General features: G+C 38.9%; 1 protein-coding gene across 2 annotated transcripts in view; it reads right to left on the bottom strand.

The window, feature by feature from the left end:
- The window catches only part of Hspa4 (heat shock protein family A (Hsp70) member 4), a 45,542-nt gene extending 27,330 nt beyond the window's left edge, over window positions 1–18,212 (bottom strand). The window contains exons 1-4 of one of the 2 annotated variants that reach the window (XM_046467617.2): window positions 17,815–18,212; window positions 6,223–6,280; window positions 3,940–4,080; window positions 1,811–1,933 (exon numbers count right to left, since the gene is read on the bottom strand). In XM_046467617.2, the coding sequence (XP_046323573.1) occupies window positions 1,811–1,933; window positions 3,940–4,080; window positions 6,223–6,280; window positions 17,815–17,921 (429 nt within the window). In that variant the 5' untranslated portion in view covers window positions 17,922–18,212. The remainder of the gene's footprint in view (window positions 1–1,810; window positions 1,934–3,939; window positions 4,081–6,222; window positions 6,281–17,814) is intronic. The other variant, XM_058586523.1, reaches the window with a different exon arrangement.
- Between the last annotated feature and the right edge of the window lie 7,212 nt (window positions 18,213–25,424).

Genomic DNA, 25,424 nt, shown 5'->3' with positions numbered 1-25,424 from the left:
TACTTTAATATAAAGGCCCCTGCCTGGCAAATAAGAACTCAACTGGCATCTAAGAACTTGATTAATAAATAGTTCCCTAAGAGCTGGGATTGTGGCTCAGCGGTAGAGCACTCGCCTAGCACATGCTCAGCACCACATAAAAATAAAAATATTGTGTCCAACAACAACTAAAAATAAATATTTTTTATAAATAAATAGTTCTCTAAATTGACAGAAAAATTTCCCTAGCTGATTAAGTGTGCCTCACTATGCCTGAATTGTTCACACAAAGTAGTTTATACTGACCATCTTTTGTTGTTCTGGGAATCTATGTGACTGACCACCATCCTATCCCCCCAACCCACCCCACACCAAAAAAAAAGGAACTAAACTTATAGAACGAGACAAAATTTTCCTGGTAAAGGACACTTCATACATGTTGTTAAACCTCGTTGGCAAATGAGTGCATTCTGACTTTTGAAAATTTGTATCCTTTCTCTTTGTGATTTTGCCTTGTATCATTTTGTTGTAATAAAGTGTGAGTAAACTCTATGCTGTACTGTGAATCTTCCTTGCAAATCACTAAAATTCAGTGTGGTCTTAAATATCTCCAAACAGGACTTAACATACCATCTTTTTTTTGTTGTTTGTTTGGTACCAGGGATTGAACTCAGGGTCACTTAACCACTGAGCCACATCCCCAACCTTTTTTTTATATTTTAGAGACAAGGTCTCGCTGAGTTGCTTATAGCCTCACTAAATTGCTGAGGCTGGCTCTGAACTCGCTATCCTCTTGTCTCAGCCTCCCCAAGCCACTGGGATTACAGGCATGCACCACCCCACCCAGCTAACATACCATCTTTTAAACCATTCCCCAATACTGAAAAGAGCCACTCAGGCATTCCATTATTTTATGTAAATTTTACTTCAGTATAATTCAGGATCTAAGTTAAGGGCACTAAATAGAGAAATGCAGACAAATCAGAGCGAACAATGGAGAGCTGTGGAAAGGTGAAGTATCTAAGAAATACGATGTCTGCTACCAGCCATTAGGCAATCAGAGTCATTGTACCTTAGCTCTTGTAGCATTTTTAGTCTTCTCTGCATCCCCAGAATTGTGGTACATAGCTATAATCCAACTGTTGCTGAAAAATGTCAATTCTACTTTACTAGATAACCAAAGACCAAGGAATTTACCAGACAACAAACCTACCAGTCCTTGTTTTACCAATCAATGTACCAACATTGAGACAAAAGCCAGAGTCAAAGTATCAAATAAGTAGACTCAGTGACAAAGCCAACATAGCCACTCATATTTCAATAGCCTCTAGGACTCCACCACAATGCAAGCACAAAGCTGCAAGTACCCAGGCTTACACCTAAACAGGGAAATGGGAAAACACCTAAACAGGGAAATGGGAAAACACCTAAACAGGGAAATGGGAAAGACAAGATGAAATTTACTGCTGCCTTATATTTAGTGCTAGATACAGAAACAAACAAAAATAGAGGAAAAAGCCATTTATATTTGAAGACAATCAATTCCAACAAGCAGCTACTCTGTGCTAGACACTATAATAGGTACTGAAAAAGAAATCAAAGTGGGTTGAGACAAACCCTAAAGAATAGACAAGATTTAAATAGGTAGAACAATGGAGAAGAAATAAGCAAGAGGTAGAAGGCAGAAAAAAATACTTAAGAAAATGAAAATTAGTTAAGTTTTTTAAATTATCATTACAATGGAAACAGAAACAATTTTACTTGCAATTAATAGCATTCTTCTCTTTGCTTTTTGATTCAAGTTCCTAAAATCATTAGGAATCAAACTTACTGAAACAACACAGTCAACAACGGGCTTCTTAAGAACACTCTCTGCTGTCTCCTTCAATTTGGACAAAAGCATGGCAGTCACCTGCTCAGTGGTAAAATTCCGCTCTTCTTCCATATATGTCACCTGAAAGAAAACAACAAAAGAATCTAGATTTGCTGTTATTTCCTCATGTCCTAGTCCTAACAATCTAAAACGAATAATGCCTCACATTATCCACCATCTATTAACACTATTAACACTATCTCAAAAGGGAACTGAAGAAAGCTAAATTTTGCAAACCTGAAGACAACTTTAGCTTATAAACACGCTTTCCAAACATGACACTTGAAAATGGAAGGCCCCAATGGAAAAAACAAAACCTAAGACAATTACCCATGCAGAAGCAAAGTGGTATAGCTCACCATGACCCACACTGCCCCTCCAGGAAAGAGGGCTGGTAGTGGCAACTACTTTGTCATCTGGCATATTGTGTGTTTTACTTTGTTTACTGTAATTAGCTTATTATTCATCTCCCCAGTTATGATCCAACCTAATCTAAAGAAATGGTTTTTATCTAATTTGCCAACAGCTGGACACCCACAGTAAACACTGGCTGAATTAAAGAATAACTAATCAACAAGTGTTTTTTGTTTTGTTTCAGTTTCAAAAGCCATACCCTAGATTAATGCCCAGAATAATACATCCCACATGCCCATACTTCCCAATTATAATTCCAACAGAAAATGTCGCTGTCTTTTTTTAGGTGCTACCCCAACTCAGCTTGAATGACATCTTCTCTTTACTCCCCAGCTGGATCAAGACAGACCATGGGAGTGCTGGAAATATAGCTCAGTTGGGTAGAGTGCTTGTCTCACATTGCACAATGGCCCTGGGTTCAATCCCCAGCACCACCCAAAAAAAAAAAAAAAAAACCTGATCATGGTTTTGAATCTAACATTTACTCACCCCACTGCACAACAAAGATGGGGGAAATGTCCTCTCACTGAGCCCTTTCTAAAATCCCCCTTTTCTATCCTATAAGCTGAATTCTTAGTCAACTCCTCCCCCTTAGACAAGGTACTCCAGATTTTCTTAGTCTCTTTCCTCCTCTGACTTCTTACAATGTTTGTAACTCAAGCTGCCAATATTCATCCTATTTCTTATTGGTAAATAGTCCTCATTTCATCATCTCCCTTTTGTTCCTTTTTCTCTTTTGCACCCCAGTTTCATTCCCTGCTATGCCATTCAAGCTGTCCTGAGATTGTTGCCACAGATATCCTAAGTAAACCCAGTGAACATTCTTTAATTTTTCACTTCTAAACTTGACTAAATTCTCAGCTACAATAGCACAACTATCTTGTTTTCACATTTCTCACCATCTCTTCACTTTCAAGGCTTTTCTCATGATTCTTATTTCTTCAACTGAGGCATCTCAAATACCAATTATCTCTCTAAACTCAATGCCTGAAAAACTCAACTGCACTCTACCTCTGAATACAAGAGGCAGCTGTGTCTACCCTACTCATCTCCTAGTCTTTCCCGTTTTGTTCAATACTGCTCCACAAAAAGACTTCTCTACTTGTCCCAGAGATAAAGACCAAAATCATGCCCCCCAAAAAAAAAACTCTTTCCAACCTAACTCCTATCATCAAGATTATGACCACCTACTTGATTAATAACTTTAAAAATATTGATTATTTTGCTTGCTCTTCCACAAGCCATTTCCTAAAAATCACACTATAAAGTCTACTGCCTCAGTGAGCAGGACAAAGAGCAACAGCTGTGTTAACTTCAAACCATCATTCCCCAGGTCTCCAATGCATATTAACAGCATCACCAGTGTCTCCCAACCAAAATCCAGATCATTCAAAAATGTCAAATGATCTTTTATCAGCAAAAGTTTTTCCTAAGCATTTTTTTTTATTTTTTTTTAGTTGTTAATAGATCTTTTTTTTTTAATTTATTTATATGCAATGCTGAGAATCGAACCCAGTGCCTCACACATGCCAGGCAAGTGCACTACCGCTGAGCCACAGCCCCAGCCACTTCCTAAGCATTTTTAATACAATTTATATTAGAAAGGTATTGATATACACTCAGCTGATAAAATACTGCTTTTTAATCATGAGGTATTATTTTGAGAACCTTACCTTTATACCCGTTAATCCAGAGGACAACTGTACAATATCATACGCAAGGCTGGATTTTTCTGCCTCGACAAACGGATCAGAGAATGCTCGGCCATGAAATCTTTTAAATCCTTGGACTGTGTTCTTTGCATTGGAAATTATCTAAGAAAAAGAAGATCAAAATACAGAAAACTACTATTAATTACTTTTTTTAATTTTCAACAATCATTTTAACTTCATAAAGTTTTTTCTTCTTTGTTTCAGTTTTCTTCAGACACTCAACCTTTCTCAACAGAGGCCATTAGCATATGAAATGAAGGACAAGAAAGGCACATGGGTCTCCTGGTGGAAGGGCTGAAGCCAGAATCCAGCTTTTCTTGCTCTTCCTGCTCCTCCATGATGTCAGGTCACTTCATTTTGAAAATATTTTCTGTTCTCAAACTTCTAATAAACATTTACATAAAATAAATATTAGTTTTTCAAAATGGTCCAAAGTTTGTGGTTCAAACTTTCTTTTTTTTTTTCAGGTTTTTAAAATAATTGTTATTTTTTAAAAGTGGTTCAAACTTTCTAGGTACAAACTCAACAATATATACTAATCCAGAAATTCTAGTTTAAAAAAAAGTTCTGTAAAGAAAAAATATTACACAAAGTACATAAAGATGAATGGAAAAGGATACTGGAATACTGGGAAAATATTACTTATAACTGGCAAAAAACTGAAAAGTAATGGCCTTTTTGTGGAATCAGAGTTTTAGGATTAAAAAAGAAATAAGTATTTTTTCTTCTGTCAAAATTAAATAAGTAAACAGGCAAAAGACTGGAAAACAGCCTGTATGCTCCTGTAAAAGCAGGAAAATGGCAAAACAAACTAAGGCACAACCACACAATGAGTCTTATCATACAAGAAGTAAGACAACTGAAAAGACATATACTATGCTGTACACTTTCTTACAGGGAAAGCACATTTATGAGATTAGGAAGTATACACATTAATTTTTTTTTGGGGGGGGGAGGTAACAAGATGAACTCATGGGCACTCAACCACTGAGCCACATCCCTAGCCCTATTTTATATCTTATTTAGAGATAGGTTCTCATTGAGTTGCTTAGCACCTCATTTTTGCTGAGGCTGGCTTTGAACTCGCAATTCTACTGCTTCAGCCTCCCAAGCAGCTGGGATTACAGGAGAGCACTACCGATGCCCAGTCACATTAAAATACTAACCATGAAGCTAGGGATGTAGTTCAGTGGTAAGGCACACACTTACATATATCTAGTTTCTAATTCTAAACTAAACTATAACTTATAGGGGAAAAATGCTGGCAAAGACATTTTTAAAATACTAGAATGAACTTGTGCTTGAGATTTACTAGCTTCTCCTCCCAACTGAAGATGTAAGAAGTCCTTCACAGGAGATATTACAGAATTCTTTTGCATCAGTTATGTCAAGGGGCCCACACAGTTCTTTTGTAAAACAAGTAAGGCCGCCAATGTTAGGCTCTGCTTGAGAAAGCTGCCAAAAAGAAACTATATCACAGTAACTGTGTTAACCTAGAATTGGACTTTCAGTTTACTACAATAACTATTCTCAATAATGAAAACAGGTTTAAAAATAGGAAGAAGTCACTGGAATTTTAGGAAAAAAAATTTGAAAATAGCACTATATTTGCTATCTACTGCCACCTAAAATATCTTAACCATTCTACAAATAAGTGTATAAAACACCCAATTTAATTAAAAACCAACTGATCAAGCATCATTCTTAGGATCCTAAATTTTAGGTCCTGTCTGGTCCAAAAGGGGAGTTACTCACTTTACATGTTGCTCCAGAACAAAGTCAAACACGCAACTCCATTTTACAGATACTATAGACATTCAGAATTATGAAATTCTTGGGGGTTTGCTGCTCTAAAGGGTCTAATGTTTCAAGGACTGAAGTTAAATCCTTTAATGTTTCTAGAGCCATGTTTTCCTTCCCTTAGAAAACTTGATTACAAGAGCAACGATGACCTTAAATATAAGTAGAAAGGCCGAACAAAGACAGACCTCAAGGAGCACTTAAAATATCACGAATCAAACAAGCCTTGCTTTAAACAAAATCTGAGTAAAAATACACCTAAGCAGTTTATATTGACCATATTACACTACTACTGTTAATTAAAGTTATCTGCCTCCCACTCAAGTACACGGGAACCGAAATCAGGTCTGTCTTTGTCAGCTATATACCTAGGGTCTAGATTCTAGCTGCTGAACTAATGGATAGACAAACCAGAGAAATAGGTCATTTTAGGAAAAACTCTACCTGGCTTTTAGCTGCTGCTCCAATTGAACGATTCTTAGGACCAAAGGAAATACAAGCCCTAGAAGATAAAACAAACATTTAAGAATCAAATTTACTGCAATATTACATCCAAAACCACAGGAGGCAAGATTTCTGAATCTCACCTAAAAAGCCATATATCTTAATAAACAGTACACATTATGTCTATAATTTTTGACTTTTCTATTGAGGAATACTGCCCATGTAATAGGCTGCTTCTTAGAATAAGGCCTGTCATTTTAAAAATAGGAACATAAGTCCAATGTGATAATCACCTGTCTAGAATATTACAGAGAGAAGTGGACAAGGCAGTCTCCACCATCCTAATTTTTCAAGTCTTGTGTTCAAAATCCTAATGTAAAATAATGTACTCTCACATCAATGTATCAAGTAAACACTTTGGTTTTCAAGGCAGCTTGTAGCTTCATCAAGAACATATTTATATATTTACTGTCTAAAAATTTTTTTTGGTACCGAGGGTTGAACTCAGGGGCACTCGACTTAACCACTCTCAAACTTAATCACTGAGCCACATCCCCAGCCCTTTTTTCTATTTTATTTAGAGACTATTCATTTATTAGTCTCACTGAGTTGCTTAGCACCTCGATTTTGCTGAGGCTGGCTTTGAACTCGATCCTCCTGACTCAGCCTCCCCCAGTCATTGGGATTATAGGCATATCAGCTACAAAACCTTTAATACAACTCCTGCCTACTGCATGTAAGTAAAAAGAAACTTTTCTAAAACTAGCTTCCAAGGTCTCAGAATTACTGGCAAAAAACTTCATCCCCAATTCTTCACATTCTTCCAAATCACCAACTCACACACCAGTTTGATCTATGTTACTTCTTTTAGAAAGCAAAACTGAAACCTGCTTGAAGGTAAAAATATGGTGTTTAGACTTAAAAAGGCAGTTGTATTGAGAGTTGATACTCATGCTGTTATGGCTTCCATGTTTTTCTTACTAACCCCTTTAGAACTATGCTCTATGCTCTTTGGTGTCATCTCCCTTTCTAGTAGCTGCCTTCTATCAAACTAAAATATGGTAAAGTTCACCCATTTCACCCAAAAAAATCCTAAGACAACTGTTTCAAGAGTCAATTTCCCTCTCAAGCTAGTAAGCTTTTTCTTGTTCTTACTTTATCAACTGCTTCTATACACCACCCCATCTAATGTTCAGATGTGCCCTATCTTATCCCCATTTTACAGGAGAGGAAACTGAATTCAAAATGTTATTAACAAGTAAACTTATCGAGGTTCAAGCAATGGAGTCAGAACTCTAAATCATGTCGCCATACTTTACACTCCAGCACTGACTCTCTTTCTCCCAGCCCAGCAAACTGAATAAGAATAAGTGCTCTGGAGCCATACTACCTTGGTCCAAATATGACTACATTAAATTATCTTTCTGTTAATTCAGAACTGTTTGACATAAAACTCACAAGCCCTGTGCAAACTGGCACAATGCTGGGCCTCTCTGGACCTCAAAGGCCTTTTCCAACCAATAGGCTAAGAACCCTTATAAATCAGACTCCCAAAACTGCAGACATATGCTTACTGGATTAACCTGGGAGGAGACTATGGTATAGCCTTAGAGCTCATGAGATTGAATATTAAACTCTTTGGCCAAAAATGTGCAGGAGGTAGTCCCTCAAAAACACAGGTGTCAAGTCAGTTTGTCCGCAAATATGCCACTAATTACACAAATAAATAAAGTCTCCTGAATACCACTTAAAGGGCTCTCCTATCACAACCCATGTTGCCTTTTAGAAAGGGCTGAAGGGTCAGGCGTGGTGGCCCATGCCTGTAATCCCAGCATGGCTCAGGAGGCTGAGACAGGAGGATTCAAAGCCTGCCTCTAAATTAAAAAGGGCTGAGGATGTGGCTCAGAGATTGAACGCCCCTGGGTTCAATCTCTGGTATCCACCACCACCAACAACCACCCCCAAAAAAAGGAAAGAAAAGGGTCTAATGCAATCTAACCCATTCCACTCCTTCCATTACAAAAAGGAAGCCCAGCCTAAGCACAATATTTGGCAAACCTACATCTTTTTAAAAACCACCAAATCTCATCTCTAAGGTGTGTGTGTGTGTGTGTGTGTGTATGTGTATACATATATATATATATATATATATATATATATATATATATATATATATCCATCACCCAAGATCTCAACCCCAACATATAACTATAAGTCAATTTATCTTCAATGATTTCCCGCAGTCCTTTTTTCAAACTTTTATCCCCTCCAAATTACTAGTTCTAAGAATTAAAAATAAAAAACATTGATATTGGGGCTGGGGTTGTGGCTCAGCAGTTGAGCGCTTGCCTAGCACAGGTGATGCACTAGGTTCAATCCTAAGCACCACATTAAGTAAATAAATAAAAGTAATGGTATTGTGTCTACCTACAACTAGAAAAAAATTAATATTCCCCAACTTTCCTATAAATCCTGCTGAATTATTAATCTCCTATTCTACCTCAATAAATAGAAGCAAGTTATCTTCCAAACAAACTACCTACCAACAAACACAGCCCAGATTGCTTAATATGGAACCTAAGTCCTCTCCTATCCCAACCCAATTCCATTTTCCAACTGTATTTCACCCACAGTTATCCAACATGAGTTGAATAAGATCTCCAAATTTCCTGGTTTGCTAAAAACCACTTTACACCTGAACTGCTCCAGTCCTTTAACTGTTCTCATCACCTACTTACTAAAGCCTTCCCTACCCAAATAAAAATTAACCATTCGTAGCTCTTCAGACTTACTTCACTTCTACTTAGCACTAACCACAAACTGAATTATGATTGTTAACATATTTGCTTCCGCTTCTGAAACAGTGTTTATAAACAGTTCACAATTTATGTGTGAATCTAAAATTAACTGGGATGGGGCTGAGGTTGTGGTTCAGTGGTAAAGTTCTTGCCTAGCATGGGTGAGGCACTGGGTTCAATCCTCAGCACCACATAAAAATAAATAAATAAAAATAAAGGCATTGTGTCTTCCTACTACTAAAAAAAAAAAAATTAACTGAGAGTCAGGAGACATCATTAACAGTGATTTAAACACTAGTATGTATTACCATGTAAAATATGTATTGTTTAATGAAGCTTTCTAGTTATGACATGCATTATCAGGTCTCAATGCAAAATACGTAATTTAATAAAATGAGGTATTAGATCATGAACATGTGCTATAAAATGGCCATTAGCCACATATGGCTATTTAAACTTAAATAATTCAGTCCCACTGACCACATTTCAAGTATTCAATATGTAAGTATGGTTTGTGGCTACTCTTTGAACAATGCAAACACAGAACATTTCCTTCATCACAGAATGTTCTATTAGAACATACTGACTGATAGTATTGCTCCAGACAATATTCTCTTTGAAATATTTTTACTTACTTTTAAAATCTACATCTCTGTCATTAACAGTAAAAAGTGTTTTTCATGTCTCGAAGAGCCAAAAAAATATGTCTCAGAGCAAATGATTCAACTGCCTTTTTTTGGTCTATGCATATAAATTCCAAACAATGCCCAACTCCTTACAAAGCAATCAAATCTCACTAATGGAACTCAATCACCACTATGTAACGCAGCTATTAAATTTCAAAACAAGTACTAACTTCAATTGTGGAAAAATTCACTTTACTTACCATCTTACAAAATCATCAACATAATCAGTACATCAATTATTAATAGGCTAAAAAAGTTCCCTAACAATAATCCAACTACTGCACTAGAACGAGAAATGCATAGCTTTTCCATTTGCCATGTAAACATATGTACAGTAGATTTCAAGCTCTAGACTCAGTGCACACTGCTTTTCCAGCTGTGTGATACTGTTGTTATTATGAGATTCGATCAGATCATCTCTGAACAACGAAAATTACAGCAGCTATCTGACAGGAATACCACATATTAAATTTGATGATCTACCTTTAAAGGGCTTATCTCAGAGACTGGCACATCATAAATAATAAAATATTACCTGTTATAGTTACAATGAATCCATAGACTAGGTTTCAAACAAAAATATATCAACTAGTTTACTCTGAAAGTTGTTTAAAAATCTAGTCAGCCATCTTTAAAATAATTGATCAGGGCTTTTTAAAATCTTCCACTAAGAAGAAACAACTAGGGGCTGAGGATATAGCTCAGTTGTTAAGAGTGCTTGCCTTGCATACACAAGGCCCTGGGTTCAATCCCCAGCACCACAAAAAACAACAACAACAAAAAAAAAAAAACTAAAATATGATCAATTTGCCAAGTGAGTCATGAAAAACAGCACCAAATGAAGCATTCTGAAATTAATATTACACATCATATTTAAATGAATAGAAAGCCTGAGAAGATTAAATTGCCTATTAGTGCCAATACTGCGACTTAGTTCAAAGTTTTCTTCCTTTCCCAACCTCCTCTCCAGTACTATCAATTGAGCCCAGAGCTGCATGCATGCTAGGCATAGAACTCTACCACTGATCCATACCCCTAAGCTCAACGTGAAAGAACTAAAGAAAGGTAGGTAGGTTGATCTTAAAGAAAATAAGGATTACCTGTAATTCCACAACCCTTACCCCACCACAGATGGCCATTATTATCATTTAGGTAAACTCTCCTATGCAATCCTAATAACCAAAAAAAAAAAAAAAAAAGTGAGGACTGGGGTTGTGGCTCAGAGGTAGAGTGCTCGCCTAGCATGCATGAGGCACTGGGTTTGATCCTCAGCACCACGTAAATATAAAATATTGTGTCCACCTATAACTAAAAAATAAATATTTGTTAAAAAAAAGTGAACTGCCCTTTTCGGTTTACTCCTCCTTCAATAAATGCTCAGAATTTGGACATGAACAAGTATCACAAGAATATTCAAAGAAAATCTAACTACCTCCCACTCACAAGGTGCTTGCATACGATCCCTGTGGCAAGAAGCCTCTTTCATCCAAGCAGGTCAAGCTCCCTTGTCCCACAGATTTCATAGCGCCTTCACAAGCTAGGCAGTGTATTAGTGTTCTACATCTGATACTCCTAAATACTCTGAGAAAAGAACTATTATTGACCCACTTTATAATTAAAGAACCGATTCAAGTCAAGATAATTAAGTAAGCATTCAAGTCCAGGATTCAAAATCAAAAGAGTATCAGACTCCAAATTCTCTACCAGACCCTGTAAAATTCAATTCAACTCTACTTCATACCTTCAGACTATCCCAGTCCTCTCCTCCCAGTATTCTGATCCCATCTACTCAAGTCCCACTCCTATCTTTCCTCAGTACTTTATCCAACACCTATTTACCTCTCCTCTGCACAAAGGATTTCAAGACTGCATAAAACCTCACAGGTAATTGTACTCTTATTCTATGTACTATTGCTTTTTGTCATTCATATTCCCTCCTAGATCAGTTATACTAATAGCAGGAATCTCTACCTCATATTTCCTCTCTACTCCATACAACAAAAATCCAATGCTGTGCAAACCTTGAGTATTCACCCACTTTGCTCTTAGAGAAACAGTATAGGACGTTAACTCACCATTTGAGACCCCTATGTTCTAAACTTTAAGTCATAGAAACAGCACCCTTTTTCAACCAGAGAACAGTACTGTTCTCCCTTTCCTGGGTAAAAGATGCTACTGACCAAATATTTATGCACATTCTGATGGGTTATTATGAACAGCAGCAGTCAAACAAATCCTTAAAAGGCAGTTGCAAGTATAAGCTTATTTTACGTAAAACTACTTCCAGGATATCAGGGCAGTCGTTGCTCTAATTCACTTTCTCTTAAGGGGTGAAGAAAATTAGCTTTTCAGAGAACCCATAATAAGCAGCTGTAGGCAAAACTGGCCTGGAATTGAATACCACCTAAATCAGAGTACTCTCTGGTTACTTCCTTAGCCCTGAACTAAAAAATATCAAAAAGTTAATATCAAACACCAAGCAAATCATGCTTTTGGGATCTTCAGTTCCTAAAATACAAGGAATTCTTACTTAATAAACTGTGCACATTAAAAAGAATATAACTAAGACTTGAAAGCCCAGCTTTCATTTTAGTGTCCTTATATATCATCCAGTAACAGCATTCATAAAAATGCAAGAAGTTATAGCAACATTACCAAATACTTTGGCAGAATGTACCATGTGTCAGGCATTACTCTAAGCACTAAGAAAAAGCCATGAATTATATAGTTTTAATTCATAATCCTCATAACCTCCAATGAAGTAGAGAAATCACTTCTGTTCCTAATAAAAATGCCTTATACTTTTGTAAAGTATTCTGGCAATACAATCTGAAACTTTAAGCATATCCTTTGCCCAAGCAATTTCACTTCTGGCAATCCAAGGAAATTTTAAAAATGCAAATGTAAATAGTTGAGAACTATTTGTAATGGCTTAAAAAATTAGAAATTACCTGTTTGAAGAAAATATAGTATAGCCATATATTTAAAATATTACATATTTAACAAGGCAAACATATTCATTGACTTTGAAAAACATCAAAATTGTAAGTGAGCGGGGTGCGGTGGCACATGCTTGTAATCCCAGCAGTTTGGGAGGCTGAGGCAGGAGGATCACTAGTTCCAAGCCAGCCTCAGTAAAGGCAAGGCACTAAGCAATTCAGTGACCCTATCTCTAAATACAAAATAGGGCTGGGAATGTGGCTCAGTGGTAGAGTGCTCCTAAATTCAATCCCTGGTACCCTCTACCCACTAAAAAAAAAAAAAAAAAAAAAGATAATGTATACACAATCCACAGAATTATTTTCATAAGTAGCTAATTTCTAGCCAAGCACAGTAGCACACACCTGTAATCCCAGAAGGTCAGGAGGCTGACACAGGAGGATCACAAGTCCAAAGCCAGTATCAGCAATTTAGTAAGGCCCTAAGCAACATAATGAGTCCATATCTCAAAATAAACAAAAAGGGCTGGGGATGTGGCTCAGTGTTTAAGTACTCCTGGGTTCAATCCCAAGTACAAAAAAAGTATCCCATTTCTAACCTGTCAATTTTTGCAAAGTATGGGCCAGTTAATTTCTGTAACATTTGGCAATCCAAACATTCTAAATTCTAAAAGAAGCTTTTGAGGTTGTACCCTTTCTACAGTAATAATCCAACTAAATACAGAAATAGTTTCTCATCTCATCCAAAGTCTATGATAAAAAAAAAAATCTCAATCTACAGGGTGCAGTGGCACCTGCCTGTAATCCAGCAGCTCACATAGCTGAGACAGGAGGATCATGAGTTCAAAGCCAGCCTTAGCAACTTAGCAAGGCCCTAAGCAACTCAGTGAGTCCTTGCCTCAAAATTAAAAATATATTTAAAAAGTCACATTCCTGGGAATGTGACTCAGTGGTTAAGCATCCCTGGGTTCAATACCCTTTGCCCTCCACCAAAAAAAAAAAAAAAAACCTCAACCTGAACACTCAACTAAAAACCCCAAAATGAGGACTGGGGTTGTAGCTCAGTGGCAGAGTGATTGATTACCTAGCATGTGTGAGGCACTGGGTTCCATCCTCAGTACCACATAAAAATAAATAAATAAATAAAGGCGTTCCGTCCATCTACAACTATAAAAAAATTTTTTTAATTAAAAATTTTAAAAAAAAACAAAATGATGACAAAGTCCCATATTTCTCTCCTATATCACACTAGTGTAAATCAATCACCACATAAAATAGTATAATCAACCTACTTCCCTTCCCCTTCTCAAATCCATTCTCCTCAGACACACAAAAATAAATAAATATAAATAAGATCACTTCCCAGTGAACCTATTATAAAATGTTTTATATAATTTACAAAGTCCTGCCATAATCTAGTGTGCCCCCCTCATTTCATCTAACTCCTAACTCCTCATTTCATCTCATGCCTTTTTCTCAAGTGGCTCAAGGGCAGCCATGTTCCTCTAATCAAGTGTGCTAAACTTTTTTTACTCTGGTCTTAATACTTGCTCTTCTGCCTCAAACAGTTCTTACTCAAAACCACCATAACTTCCATGGTCAACTCCTACTCATACTCTACGTCTCAAATGGCACTTCTTTCAAGAGCACCTTCCACCTCCACCCCACATCCAACTTAAATTAGGTGTCCTTGTTAAACTATCATATCCTGTACTTTTCCACCTTGTTCTTACCAGTTAGTAATTATATACTTTTGTTTAGTATCTGGATTTTTCCACTGGCCATGTCCCTAATGGGAGGAACTTGTTTATCACTCTACTCCTTAGGCACAGTGGCCGCCACTAGTGGCACTCAACATCTGGAAAAATGAAGGACTTCTGAATTTGGTTGAAAGGCAAATCTCTCTTCTGGCTAAGGCTCCACTGGCTCTTCAAAAACAATCCAGATTGTCATACCCACAGTTTGAAATAAGGTACATCCATCATAGTCAACCCTAGAGGACCTACATCTTATTTCCACTCCCACACTAAAAAAATCTATATCATGCAGTTTCTGCACACCTACAAGATCTAAATTAATTCTTCCACAACCTGTACAAAAGTCAAGTTTTTATTGCTCCCATTTTCTACTTAGACTCCAACACAAAAATATAACTTAATCAAAAATAATCATTTAGCCAGGCACTGTAGCACAGGCCTGTAATCACAGGGGGTTAGGAAGCTGAGGCAGGAGGATGGTGAGTTCAAAGCCAGCCTCAGCAAAAGTGAGGCACTATCTCTAAATAAAATGCAAAATAGAGCTGGTGATAAGGCTCAGTGGTCAAGTTCAATCCCTGGTACCAAAAAAAAAAAAAAAAAAAAAAATCATAGTTCCAAAGTCACTTGAATATATGACATTCCTATGTATTGGCAGTGTTGAAGGAAGATATATAGAAAACATAAGGAAAAAAGTATTTATATGGTATTTTCTTATTGCAATTACAGAGTGTTCCTGGGCACCTTTGTCTTTAAGACAATTTTCTTAGGGGGAACAGGTATTGGAGATTTAATTCAGGGCCTTGCACATATTATAAGAGTGCTCTATCACTAAGCTACACCCCCAACCTTCTTTAAAGCAAATTTAACTGCCATCAGGAACACTAACTTCTTTTGCATCTGTAAACACTCCCTCAGATTCAAATAGAATTCATGATGAAACTACTGTTGCATCTTCTGTTTGTCTAAACTTAAAAAAAAAAAAAAGATAAGATATTCTAAAAAGAAAAGACAAAAACACTGTTCTTCCCAATACTTTAGATTCTCTCTGTGTGTTCCTTGGAGCTAAATTATCTCACTTGAAGCAGATAAGGGACAAGAAGTTACATGCATAACTCAATATTCTAGCCCTTTCAATTTCTTCAGAAGACTATCTTTACAGATAAAGAAAACTCAAGGTCTGGGGATATAGTTAAGCAGTACAGCACTCGCCTCACATGCATAAAGCCCTGGTTTCAATCCCCAACCTCACAAAAAAAAAAAAAAAACACTCCAACCTGTGCATGCCTATAATCCCAGGACTCAGGGAGGCTGAGGCAAGAGGATCACAAGTTCAAAGGCAGTCTCAGCAACTTAGTGAAGCCCTAATAAACTCAGGAAGACCTTGTCTCAAAAATGAAAAAGGCTTGGGATGTAGCCCAGTGGGTAAGCGCCCCTGGGTTAAATGCCCAGTACCAAAAAAAAAAACACAATGTCAAATTAAAAAGTACTGATAAAATGCTTATAAACAAACTTTAGTAAAATTTTTAAAAGCAATGCACAATACACAAAAAACATATTAAAATATCCATTATGGTTGCCTATAGTTCAGCTGCTCCAGTCACTGAGGCAGGCAGCTCACAGAATTCTATGGCAGCCTGAGCAACACAGCAAGATCTCCTCTCAAAAAAATAAAACTGCCAGGCATGGTAGCACACCCCTCTAATCCCAGCAGCTTAGGATGCTGAGGAATGTAGATTTCGTGGCCTCAGCAACTTAACAAGACCCTGTCTCAAAATAAAAAATAAAAAAAGAGTAGGAATGTAACTCAGTGTTAAAGCATCATTTCTAAGTACCAAAGAAAATAAAAATTTAAAAATAAATTACCCATTATTAAAAACAATAAGGGGGGATGGGTTTAACTACTAATAGGGTGGGTTTTTGATATTTAGAGGGATACAAATCAAAATGTTCTAAAATTGTTTGTGGTGATGTTGCACTGTTTTGTGAATACCCCAATAAAAACTATCAAATAGTACACTTCGAATTAGTTAACAGTAATTTTTTTCCCCTCAGTGCTGAGGATTGAACACAGGGCCTTATGCATGATTGGCAAGTGCTCCACCAGTAACCCCAACTTTTACAGAATATCTCAAAAAAGCTGTTTAAATAACTGTTTTAGAAAACTAAGACAAGAGGGGCTGAGGATATAGCTCAGTTGGTAGAGTGCTTGCCTTGCATGCCCAAAGCCCTGGGTTCCATCCCAGGCTCCAAAAAAAAAAAAAAAAAACTAAGGCAAGAAGCACCAAAGCTACCATTTGGAGTTGTGGGATGGGTTTTCGGGCTAAAAGGGGGCGGGGGGTCAGAAATTTGACAAGTAGAAGAGAAACGTTATTAGCCTTCTTAGTGGAAAAAATGAGTACTACACAGAATCTACTTTGGTTAGAAACCTGCTACAGAAGTATGATAAAAATTCAAGTTGAAAATGAAGGACCTCAAAACACTGAAAGCCTTCTACGGCCACACTGAGATTTGGAAATAATTTGAAGTTTCCTACAGATTTTGCCTAAATGGGAAGGCAACGAACTAAAACTGATCTATGTATTCAAAAGGTTCTTTCACTCCTACCAAGGAAAGACCTGGCTGAGTCACCTTCTGTACTGCTTTGTCTGTACTGGTCCCATAACTTAGTATAGGTTATAGAAGTCAAAGTGAGCCCTTGAGTCATTGAATAACAATTGTGGCCAACAGCCGGTGGAATGTGCTATGGTGAAGTGCAACGTTATGAAGGAGTAGACATGCACAGATTGAGCAAATGACCCAACATAACACAATGTCAGAAACGATGTGAAAAACTAAAGTGAACACGATGATATCAAGAGAGAATCTATTTTTATTAAACCCCTTTCTACTATCTATCCTTGCCATCCCAATCTCAAGATGCCAGGTCGGTCCAGAGCCTGAGCCTCCAGTGCTCCTGACTCCCTCTTCCGGGCACCGCCCCGCCCCCACTCACGTGGGGCCCCGACCGCTCCAAGGTCTCTCGGTCCACAATACCAAGAACCCGTTCAAATAGATTAACTTTTATTAAGTGCCTGCTGTGTGCAAAGGTCTGAGACATGCCCTAAGCCTGACCTCCACCCTCCACAAAAAGAATATCGCCCCATCCTACGTTCTAGCTGCTACCCGTGTCCTGCGCTAGTAAGAAAACCGGCTCAGAGTCCTCATTTAGCCCGCGGAAAAGGCCTCGTGTCTGCCGCAGACCCAAAGCAAAGCGGGTGGGTCACAGCCACGAGTTACCGGGCACTCACTTAGGCCCTTAGCCGGGAACGGAGGCGACCCCCAGGCCCGCATTCCCCAAACTGAGCGGGTAGCAAATTGGAGCAAGTGCTACCTCCCCACCATGGTGCATGAGGTTGACCAGCCCCACACTTACGGCGTGCACCGGTCACTGTACTCGTTAGCGATCGTCTCGATGCCGCCGGCACGAGCCACAGCGACGTAGCAGCTCTGGAAGCCCAGGTCTATGCCCACCACCGACATGGCGCCGGCTACTGCTCGGGCTCGGGCCCGGGTCCGGCCGCCGAGACAGGACACGGACCCCGGCGGGGTTGGCGCGCGGAAGAAGTGGGCCGCGTGGGCTGGAGTACCGAGGTTGCTGAGGGACGGGCAGGTGTCCACGAGAGCGTCTACGTCCTTCGTAGGAGGACCACAGCGCAGGGCGCTACTCTGGCCGGCTCCGGCTTAGCGGCAGTAGAGGGGGCGCCGGTAGCGGGGGCGGAGAAGATCTCGAAAGATCTCGTTGCGACGAGAGCCCAGCTGCAGCGCGAGAACTGCGCAGGAACGGAATGTTCTCGCGATATCTTGAACCAAAGATTTTTTTCTTCCTGAAGCCCCGCCCCATCTGCTCAGACGCGTACGTCACATCCTGGCTAGAAAAACCGAGAAGGGACTGGTCGGCTGAAAGACAACTGGAGGCTAAACTGGCCAGTTGAGCCTGCGCGCAGAAGCTGCCGCGCCGCAGTCACAACCGCAGTGAGCACCTCCCCTTCCAGAAGAAAGTCGTCAAGCTTGATTGAGTCTATATCCCGAAGAGGCTCTGTTGGTCTACTTCCGCTGTTTTTCTTTATTTTGAAGAGACTTCCGGTGGCTGCATCTTCAGCACGCCGCCTTCTGTTGGATCCAAAAAATGGGAAATCTTTAAATTCCACAGGGCCTCTGCTTCCTTGGGAATAGGTTAGCCAGTGGGACAGAAGGCCGCGGCTGGCAGTAGGCCCTGAGCGGAGCGTTATGTAGAGCCCTGTAAAGTCAAAGCGACCTCACCAGCGGAAGGGAGGAATCCACCCCAGCTTACACGACCATTTCTCTTCGTTCAACCTTGTTGACACCATTCTGTAAACCACTCATGTCCTTAGGTCAGACGAAGGCCAGCGAGACTTAAGCACTTACCCAGAGCTAGGCCCTGAGATGGATGAAGGGCATACAACTAGAATACAACTACCCTAGAAGGTCCGCTCAGACCAGATAGTGACAGGTTTACGAGAGGCCAATGAATCTTAAGTTTCACAGGCCCTGGCTTTCACCAGCTCTTGGGAGAGCAGGTAATTGCTTAGAGTTGTGGAGTATTACAGGTGAAGAGGGGAAGCCATCTTGAGACTGGGAAACGATTCTGTATGAGTACTTCTGATAAATTGCCTAAAGAGATCTCAGAAGAAGGAGAAAATGAATTTCCAAGTCTCCTGTGTTTTGATTTCTGTTATAAATATTTATTTAGTGGTTTTTCAAGGGTTCTCAACACAGCTTTTAACTACAAACTTGGATTATTATCAGCAGGGTAACCAAACAAGTCAAGGGGATCCTACTATAACTTGGCAAGTGCTATATGCACAGCATGGTAGAGAATTAGTCTTCCCAGAAAAGAAAAAGGTTGTGTTCAAATTGGAAAAACCAGCAATAGAAAGTGTGGTTTGAAGATAATAATGTTTGTATTGCTGAGAATAGACTGTAAGTTGAATCTCAGGGCTAGAATAACTGATTTTAGACTATTAAAAAAAAAAAAAAAGTAAATGAGGGGGCTGGCTTTATACCTCATTGTTAGAGCCCTTGCCTAGCACGTGTGAGGCACTGGATTCAATCCTCAGCACCACATAAAAATAAAGATACTATGTTAATCTACAACTAAATATTTTTAAAATAAATGAGAAAAGAAAGTGCATGACCCTGGGGTACTCCCTCCCCATTTTTTTTTTTTTAATGTGATGCTGGGGATTGAACCCAGGGCCTTGTACCTGCAAGGCAAGCACTCTACCAACTGAGCTATATCCCTAGCCCCCTCCCCATTAAAAAAAAAAAAAAAAAAAAAAAATCTCTTGATTTCTTGCTGCCTCAGAAAGCTCTTCAGACTCTAGGAATAATGCCAAAACCCAGATTGTTTGCCTAAAAACCTGTAAATTACCACAGAGTTCTCACATTTTGACTAATACAAACCTGTTTTCAAAGACAATAATCAGATGCTACCTGTAAAGGGGATTTAATCAGGGTAAAAGGAGTGGAAGCAGCAAGAAAAAGACTTTGGAACAAAGAACGGGGTCAAATAGATAGTTGAACACCCATGATCATAGCAGGTTATTTACAATAGCCAAAAGATGGAAACAACTCTATTAATGGAAGAATGGAATTTATTTAATGTGGCATAAACATCTAATGTAATACTATGCAGCCTTAAAAAATAATGGAATTCTGATACAGGCTACGACATTGTAAACTTCATGGTAAGTGAAAGCCCAACACAATTGGACATATTTTGTATGATTTCATTTGTATGAAGCAAACCATAGAGACAGAAAATGAAACACTGATTAACAGGCTTGCCAGTGGGATGGAATGGAGAGTTACTATTTAGGGACACAGTTTCAGTTCACCATAATAGAAAAGTTCTGAGGATGAATAGTAGTGATAATTGTGCAACCATGTGACAATACTCAATGACACAGATTTGTAAGCTCAAATATGGTTAAAATTGCAAATTTTTAGCTAGGCACAGTGGCAAATGCCTGTAATCCTAGCTAGCCTGAGAAGCTGAGGCAGGAGGATCGTGAGTTCAAAGCCAGCCTAAGCAACTCAGTAAAATCCTATCTCTAAATAAAATACAAAATGTAGCTCAGTGGTTGAGTACCCCTGAGTTCAATCCCTAGTACCCTACCCCACCCCACCCAAAAAAAGATAAGTTTTAGGCAGGTGTGATGGCCCATGCCTTTAATCCCAGCAATTCAGGAGGCTAAAGCAGGAAGATCCCAAGTTGAAGGCCAGCTTCAGCAATTTAGCAAAAGCCTCAGCAAATTAAGACGCTGTGTCAAAACAAAACAAAAGGACAAGGTTATTTACACATACATACATACACTCAGTGGTAAAGCACCTCTGGGTTCAATCACAAGCACCAAAAAAAAAAGAAATTTTATGTTACATACATTTTACCATGATGACATACAGCTGTAGTTCCAGCTACTTGAGTGACTGAGGCAAGATGATCCCTTGAGCCCAAGAGTTCAAGGCCAGATTTTTTAAAGTTGACCTTGACCTTCCTTCCTGTACCTCCTTTTTTTTTCCTTACTAGAGAATATAGAGTTAATAGCAAAAGCAGTATTAACCATAATTTAAGAATTCTGTCTCCTTCTGTGTGTCTTAGTTATTAAGTACTGAGCAAATAAAGCCGAGGCTGCCTAACCCAAAGTGTCCAGTCTACCTAAAGGATCAGTATTTCAGGGTTGCTGTCTTATTTCTGCCTTCCTTGGACGGCCTCCCCAGCTTTAGATAAACTAGCTGGAAGTACTTCCATATCTTTTTATGTTCCAGCTTCATACCTTACCTACCCTGTTGGCCTTGGTGCTGCTCTCAATATTTAAAATACCACCATCCCTATCAATCTTAATTGTTTGTCCTTCTCAAAATAAAAAGTAAGTAACATCAGTCACAGAGAGTACTTATCCTGCTATAAATAGTTTTCTGGATCATCAAACTTATAGCTCAAGAGGCTATTCTGGGATATTTAAATAAATGAAGTAAGAAAAAAAATATGTGAGAATTCTGAAGAATTTAAAGTAGCAAGTTTACAAGAATCACAATTGTGAAGTAATAAGAATATTTAATGTGATGCTGGGGATTGAACCCAGGGCCTTGTACCTGAATATTTAATGTAATATTCCAGAATATTTAATGTTGGAGGCAACAAGATTGGAGCACAACTTATTTTCACTCAACAGAGTATAGTTAGTATTTTAGAAGGAGAAAGTTGTTATGTGCTTTTCTTTGATACAATGATTACATTTAATTATATGCAAACGCCGAAGATTTTTTTTTTTTTTTTGTACTGGGATTGAATCCAGGAGCAAACCACTGAATCACATCCCCACCCCTTTCTATGTTTAATTAAAGAATGAAGCTGGCTTTGAACTTGTGATCCTCCTACCTCAGCCATCTGAGCTTCTGGGTTATAGAACTGTGCCCCCTGCACCTGGCTAAGATGTTCATTTTTAAACAGAGTTCATAGACTACACACCAAGAGACAAAAGGTTCTCAGTCAGTTGAGGACTCAGAATCCTCTCTGCCAAGAGTCCATCTGAATTTTGTCCTACATTTCCAAGCAGCTTCTACAATTGTTTGCTTCACAAAGACACTACCTACTCAAGTAAGGCTGCCTCTCTGGACTCTGATCACTCAGTGAGTGCACTAGTGACCATTGTCAAAGCAGTTTAGAGTTTCTTAAACTCTAAAACTCCAATAAAACAATAATATAATTACCACGTCTCCAGTTCCTACCATATATGCCACATATTGTGCTTGGTAATTTTTTTGTGGTTTGGGGAGTATTTTGTTTGTTTGTAGGTATTTTTGATGCACTGGGGATTGAACCCTTTCTTTTTTTTTTTTTGATGGGGGGGTACCAGGGATTGAACTCGGGGTCACTCAAGGGCACTCAATCACTGAGCCACATCCCCAGCCCTATTTAGAGACAGGGTCTCACTGATTTGCTGAGCACCTTGCTTTTGCTGAGGCTGGCTCCTGTCTCAGCCTCCCAAGCCACTGGGATTACAGGCATGCACTATCATGGCCAAGCTCTATTTTTTATTTTTATTTTTTTGAAACAGGGTATCACTAAATTAGTTGGGGCCTTGCTAAATTGATAAGACTGGCTTTGAACTTGTAATCCTCCTGCCTCAGCCTCCTGAATCACTGGGAGTATAGGTGTGCACCACTACACCAGACTCTTCTTTTATAAAGACTACTATAGCAGTTGGCTTCTAATTCCAAATTGGCTGATCTCTTAAGGTCTTTACCCAACTTTATCAAACTGTCTGCTTCCATAACAGCACTATGATCTCACCCTGAGCTTCTTCCCCAAAGCCCCATTCTTTTGCCCTTATTCAGGCTGACTCACTTAGGCATATGGCATGCAGTATCATTAGCAGCGCCAGCCCTTTCCCTCATCATGATCTTAAAATGCTGCGTGAACTTTGCACAGGTTTTTCTAGGACACATAAGCTGATAAGATCAAATTTAACTCCTTCATTTAGGCCCCTTGATCACCAATGATTTTCCTGGCATGATTCTTCCCATCCACTGGGCTCCATGCCTCCTCTACCAGCCCCAGAATGGGCTTTCTTCCACCTCTAACAGCTGACATTCCAACTCCAAGTTCGGTCTATTGGTCTGGTCAGCTGACTGCAGAAAAGTGACTCCTTGCTCAACCCAGCTCTGGTTTGTCCTGTTTCTGTGTATAGAAGCCCCCAGGGAGGCCTTCTGCCAAAGTAGCAGCTGCCATCTCATTCCTGCGACTAACAAAACTTTCCAGACCATTTTTCATTTTAACATCAGAATTCCGTGTATCCTGTGCATTTGTCTCAGGTCAGAATACTTGCTGCTTTCTTCTCTTAAGACTCAAAGACAACGATTTTAAGGTCCTGTGATCTCTGATAATAATTAATGTTCCAGGTTTTCTCATAAAAGAGCAATCTAGAGAGTAACAGTTGTGATTTGATAAAGGATTATTGTTACAATGAACAGCCTGAAGTTCAAATGGCACTCTGCCCCTACATTGCTTCACAACCAAAGGATCATTTATTTTCTTGTTGGCATGTAGTTAATGTTCAAATGCAATATGAGTTCAAAATCTAAATATATCACAGATGATTACAGTTTGACACTTGAACACCAGCAGTGCAAGCCCTGAGAAGAGCATGACTAACTGTGCTTTTCTATTGGTATATTATACTTCAATAAAAAGTCTTAAGAAGTAAAAAAAGAAAAAGAAGAGCATGACTAAACATTTTCTTTGAGGAATAGCACAGGAATCCATATGTGTGACTACAGATAGTAGTAGTGACAGCAATTAAGGAGATTACTTGAGCTCACTAGAGGCATCAGGGAGTCTCTTCTAGACAATATAAAGTCCAAGCCCTAGAAAAGGTGACCTGGCATCATCCAAAAAAAGCTTTCAGTGCAGAAATATTGTCAAACCAAAAAAAAACAGGGCTGGGGTTGTAGCTCAGAGGTACAGCACTTGCCTAGAATGTGTGAAGCACTGGGTTCAATCCTCAGCACCACATAAAAATAAAGTTATTTGTCCAACTACAACTAAAAAATAAATATTAAAAATTTTTTAAAAGGGGCTGGGATGGTGGCTCAGTGGTAGAGCACGTGCCTTGCATGTGTGAGGCACTGGGTTCAATCCTCAGCACCACATAAAAATAAATGTATTGTGCTCATCTACAACTAAAAAAAATTTTTTTTTTTTTGGTACCAGGGATTAAACCCAGGGGGAGTTTAACACTAAGCCACATCCCCAGTGCTCTTTTGTATTTTATTTAGAGACAGGGTCTTGCTGAGTTGCTTTGGGCCCCTCTAAATTACTGAGGCTGACTTTGAACTCACCATTCTCTTGCCTCATGTGTGTGCCACCATACCTGGTGAATTTCACTTTATTTATTTATTTGGTTGGTTGGTTGGTTCGGTTCTGGGAATTGAACCCAGGGGCACATAACCACTGAGCCATATCCCCAGCCCTTTTTAAAATATTTTATTTAGAGGTAGGGTCTCACTTAGTTGCTTAGGGCCTCCATGAGTTGCTGAGGGTGGCCTTTAACTCATGATCTTGCTGCCTGTGCCTCCTGAGCCACTGGGATTATAGGCATGAACCATTGCAACAGGCAGAATTTCAGTGGCAATAATCCCAATGACTCTGGACAGTAAGGAGGATCACACCTTTGAGGCCAGCCTCAGCAATTTGGGGAGGCCCTAAGCAACTTAGAGAGACTCTGTTTCAAAATCTAAAATGTTGGGGGAGGGGGCAAGATATTTCAGGGATAAAGCAAACCCCTGGATTCAATCCCCAATACCATAAAAAATAATATAAAATAAAAGAACTTGTATTCTTGAAATGTTTTGGAGGAAAAAAATGAGCTACTCATCAGAGAGTAGAGATGTGATTAAGTACTTTTCTTTAAAACTGGATCACTGATCCTTTAGGAATAGTCTATTAAATATGGATATATTTTATGCCTTTTCACCAAAGGCAAAAGTTTATTTTTTGAAAAACAGCAATGACTGTGAAAATTTTGGCTAATTACCCTCCCTGGGTTCAGCAGCTTAAACCAGTAAGCATAGCTTGGAATATCAGAATATCATTTTTTATTCCAACAGCATTAACATACATTATGAATAGCCCAGGAGGAGTCACACATTGATCTTTGGCATCTTTATCTTTTTTTTTTTTTTTTTTGGTACTGGGATTGAACCCAGAGGTGCTTTACCATTGAGCTACATCCCCAACCCTTTTTATTTTTTATTTTGAGATACAGTCTTATTTAAGTTGCTGAAACTGGCTTTAAACATGCAAGCCTGCTTCAAACTCTTGAGTGGCTGGAATTACAGCTATGTACCATTACTCCCAGCATGGTATGTCTAGCTTATCCCTAAATGAGATGAGGTCCAGAGGCCCAAGAAGGTCCCACCTATACTAAAAGATCTCTTCCAGTAGTTTAGAGTGGTACC

Source organism: Marmota monax, unplaced genomic scaffold (assembly GCF_021218885.2).
Source record: "Marmota monax isolate L192 unplaced genomic scaffold, Marmota_monax_Labrador192_F-V1.1 WCK01_AAM20220418_F8-fsc00199, whole genome shotgun sequence".
In the NCBI taxonomy this organism is placed as follows: Eukaryota; Metazoa; Chordata; class Mammalia; order Rodentia; family Sciuridae; genus Marmota; species Marmota monax.
This window is presented reverse-complemented; position numbering and strand designations above follow the sequence as displayed.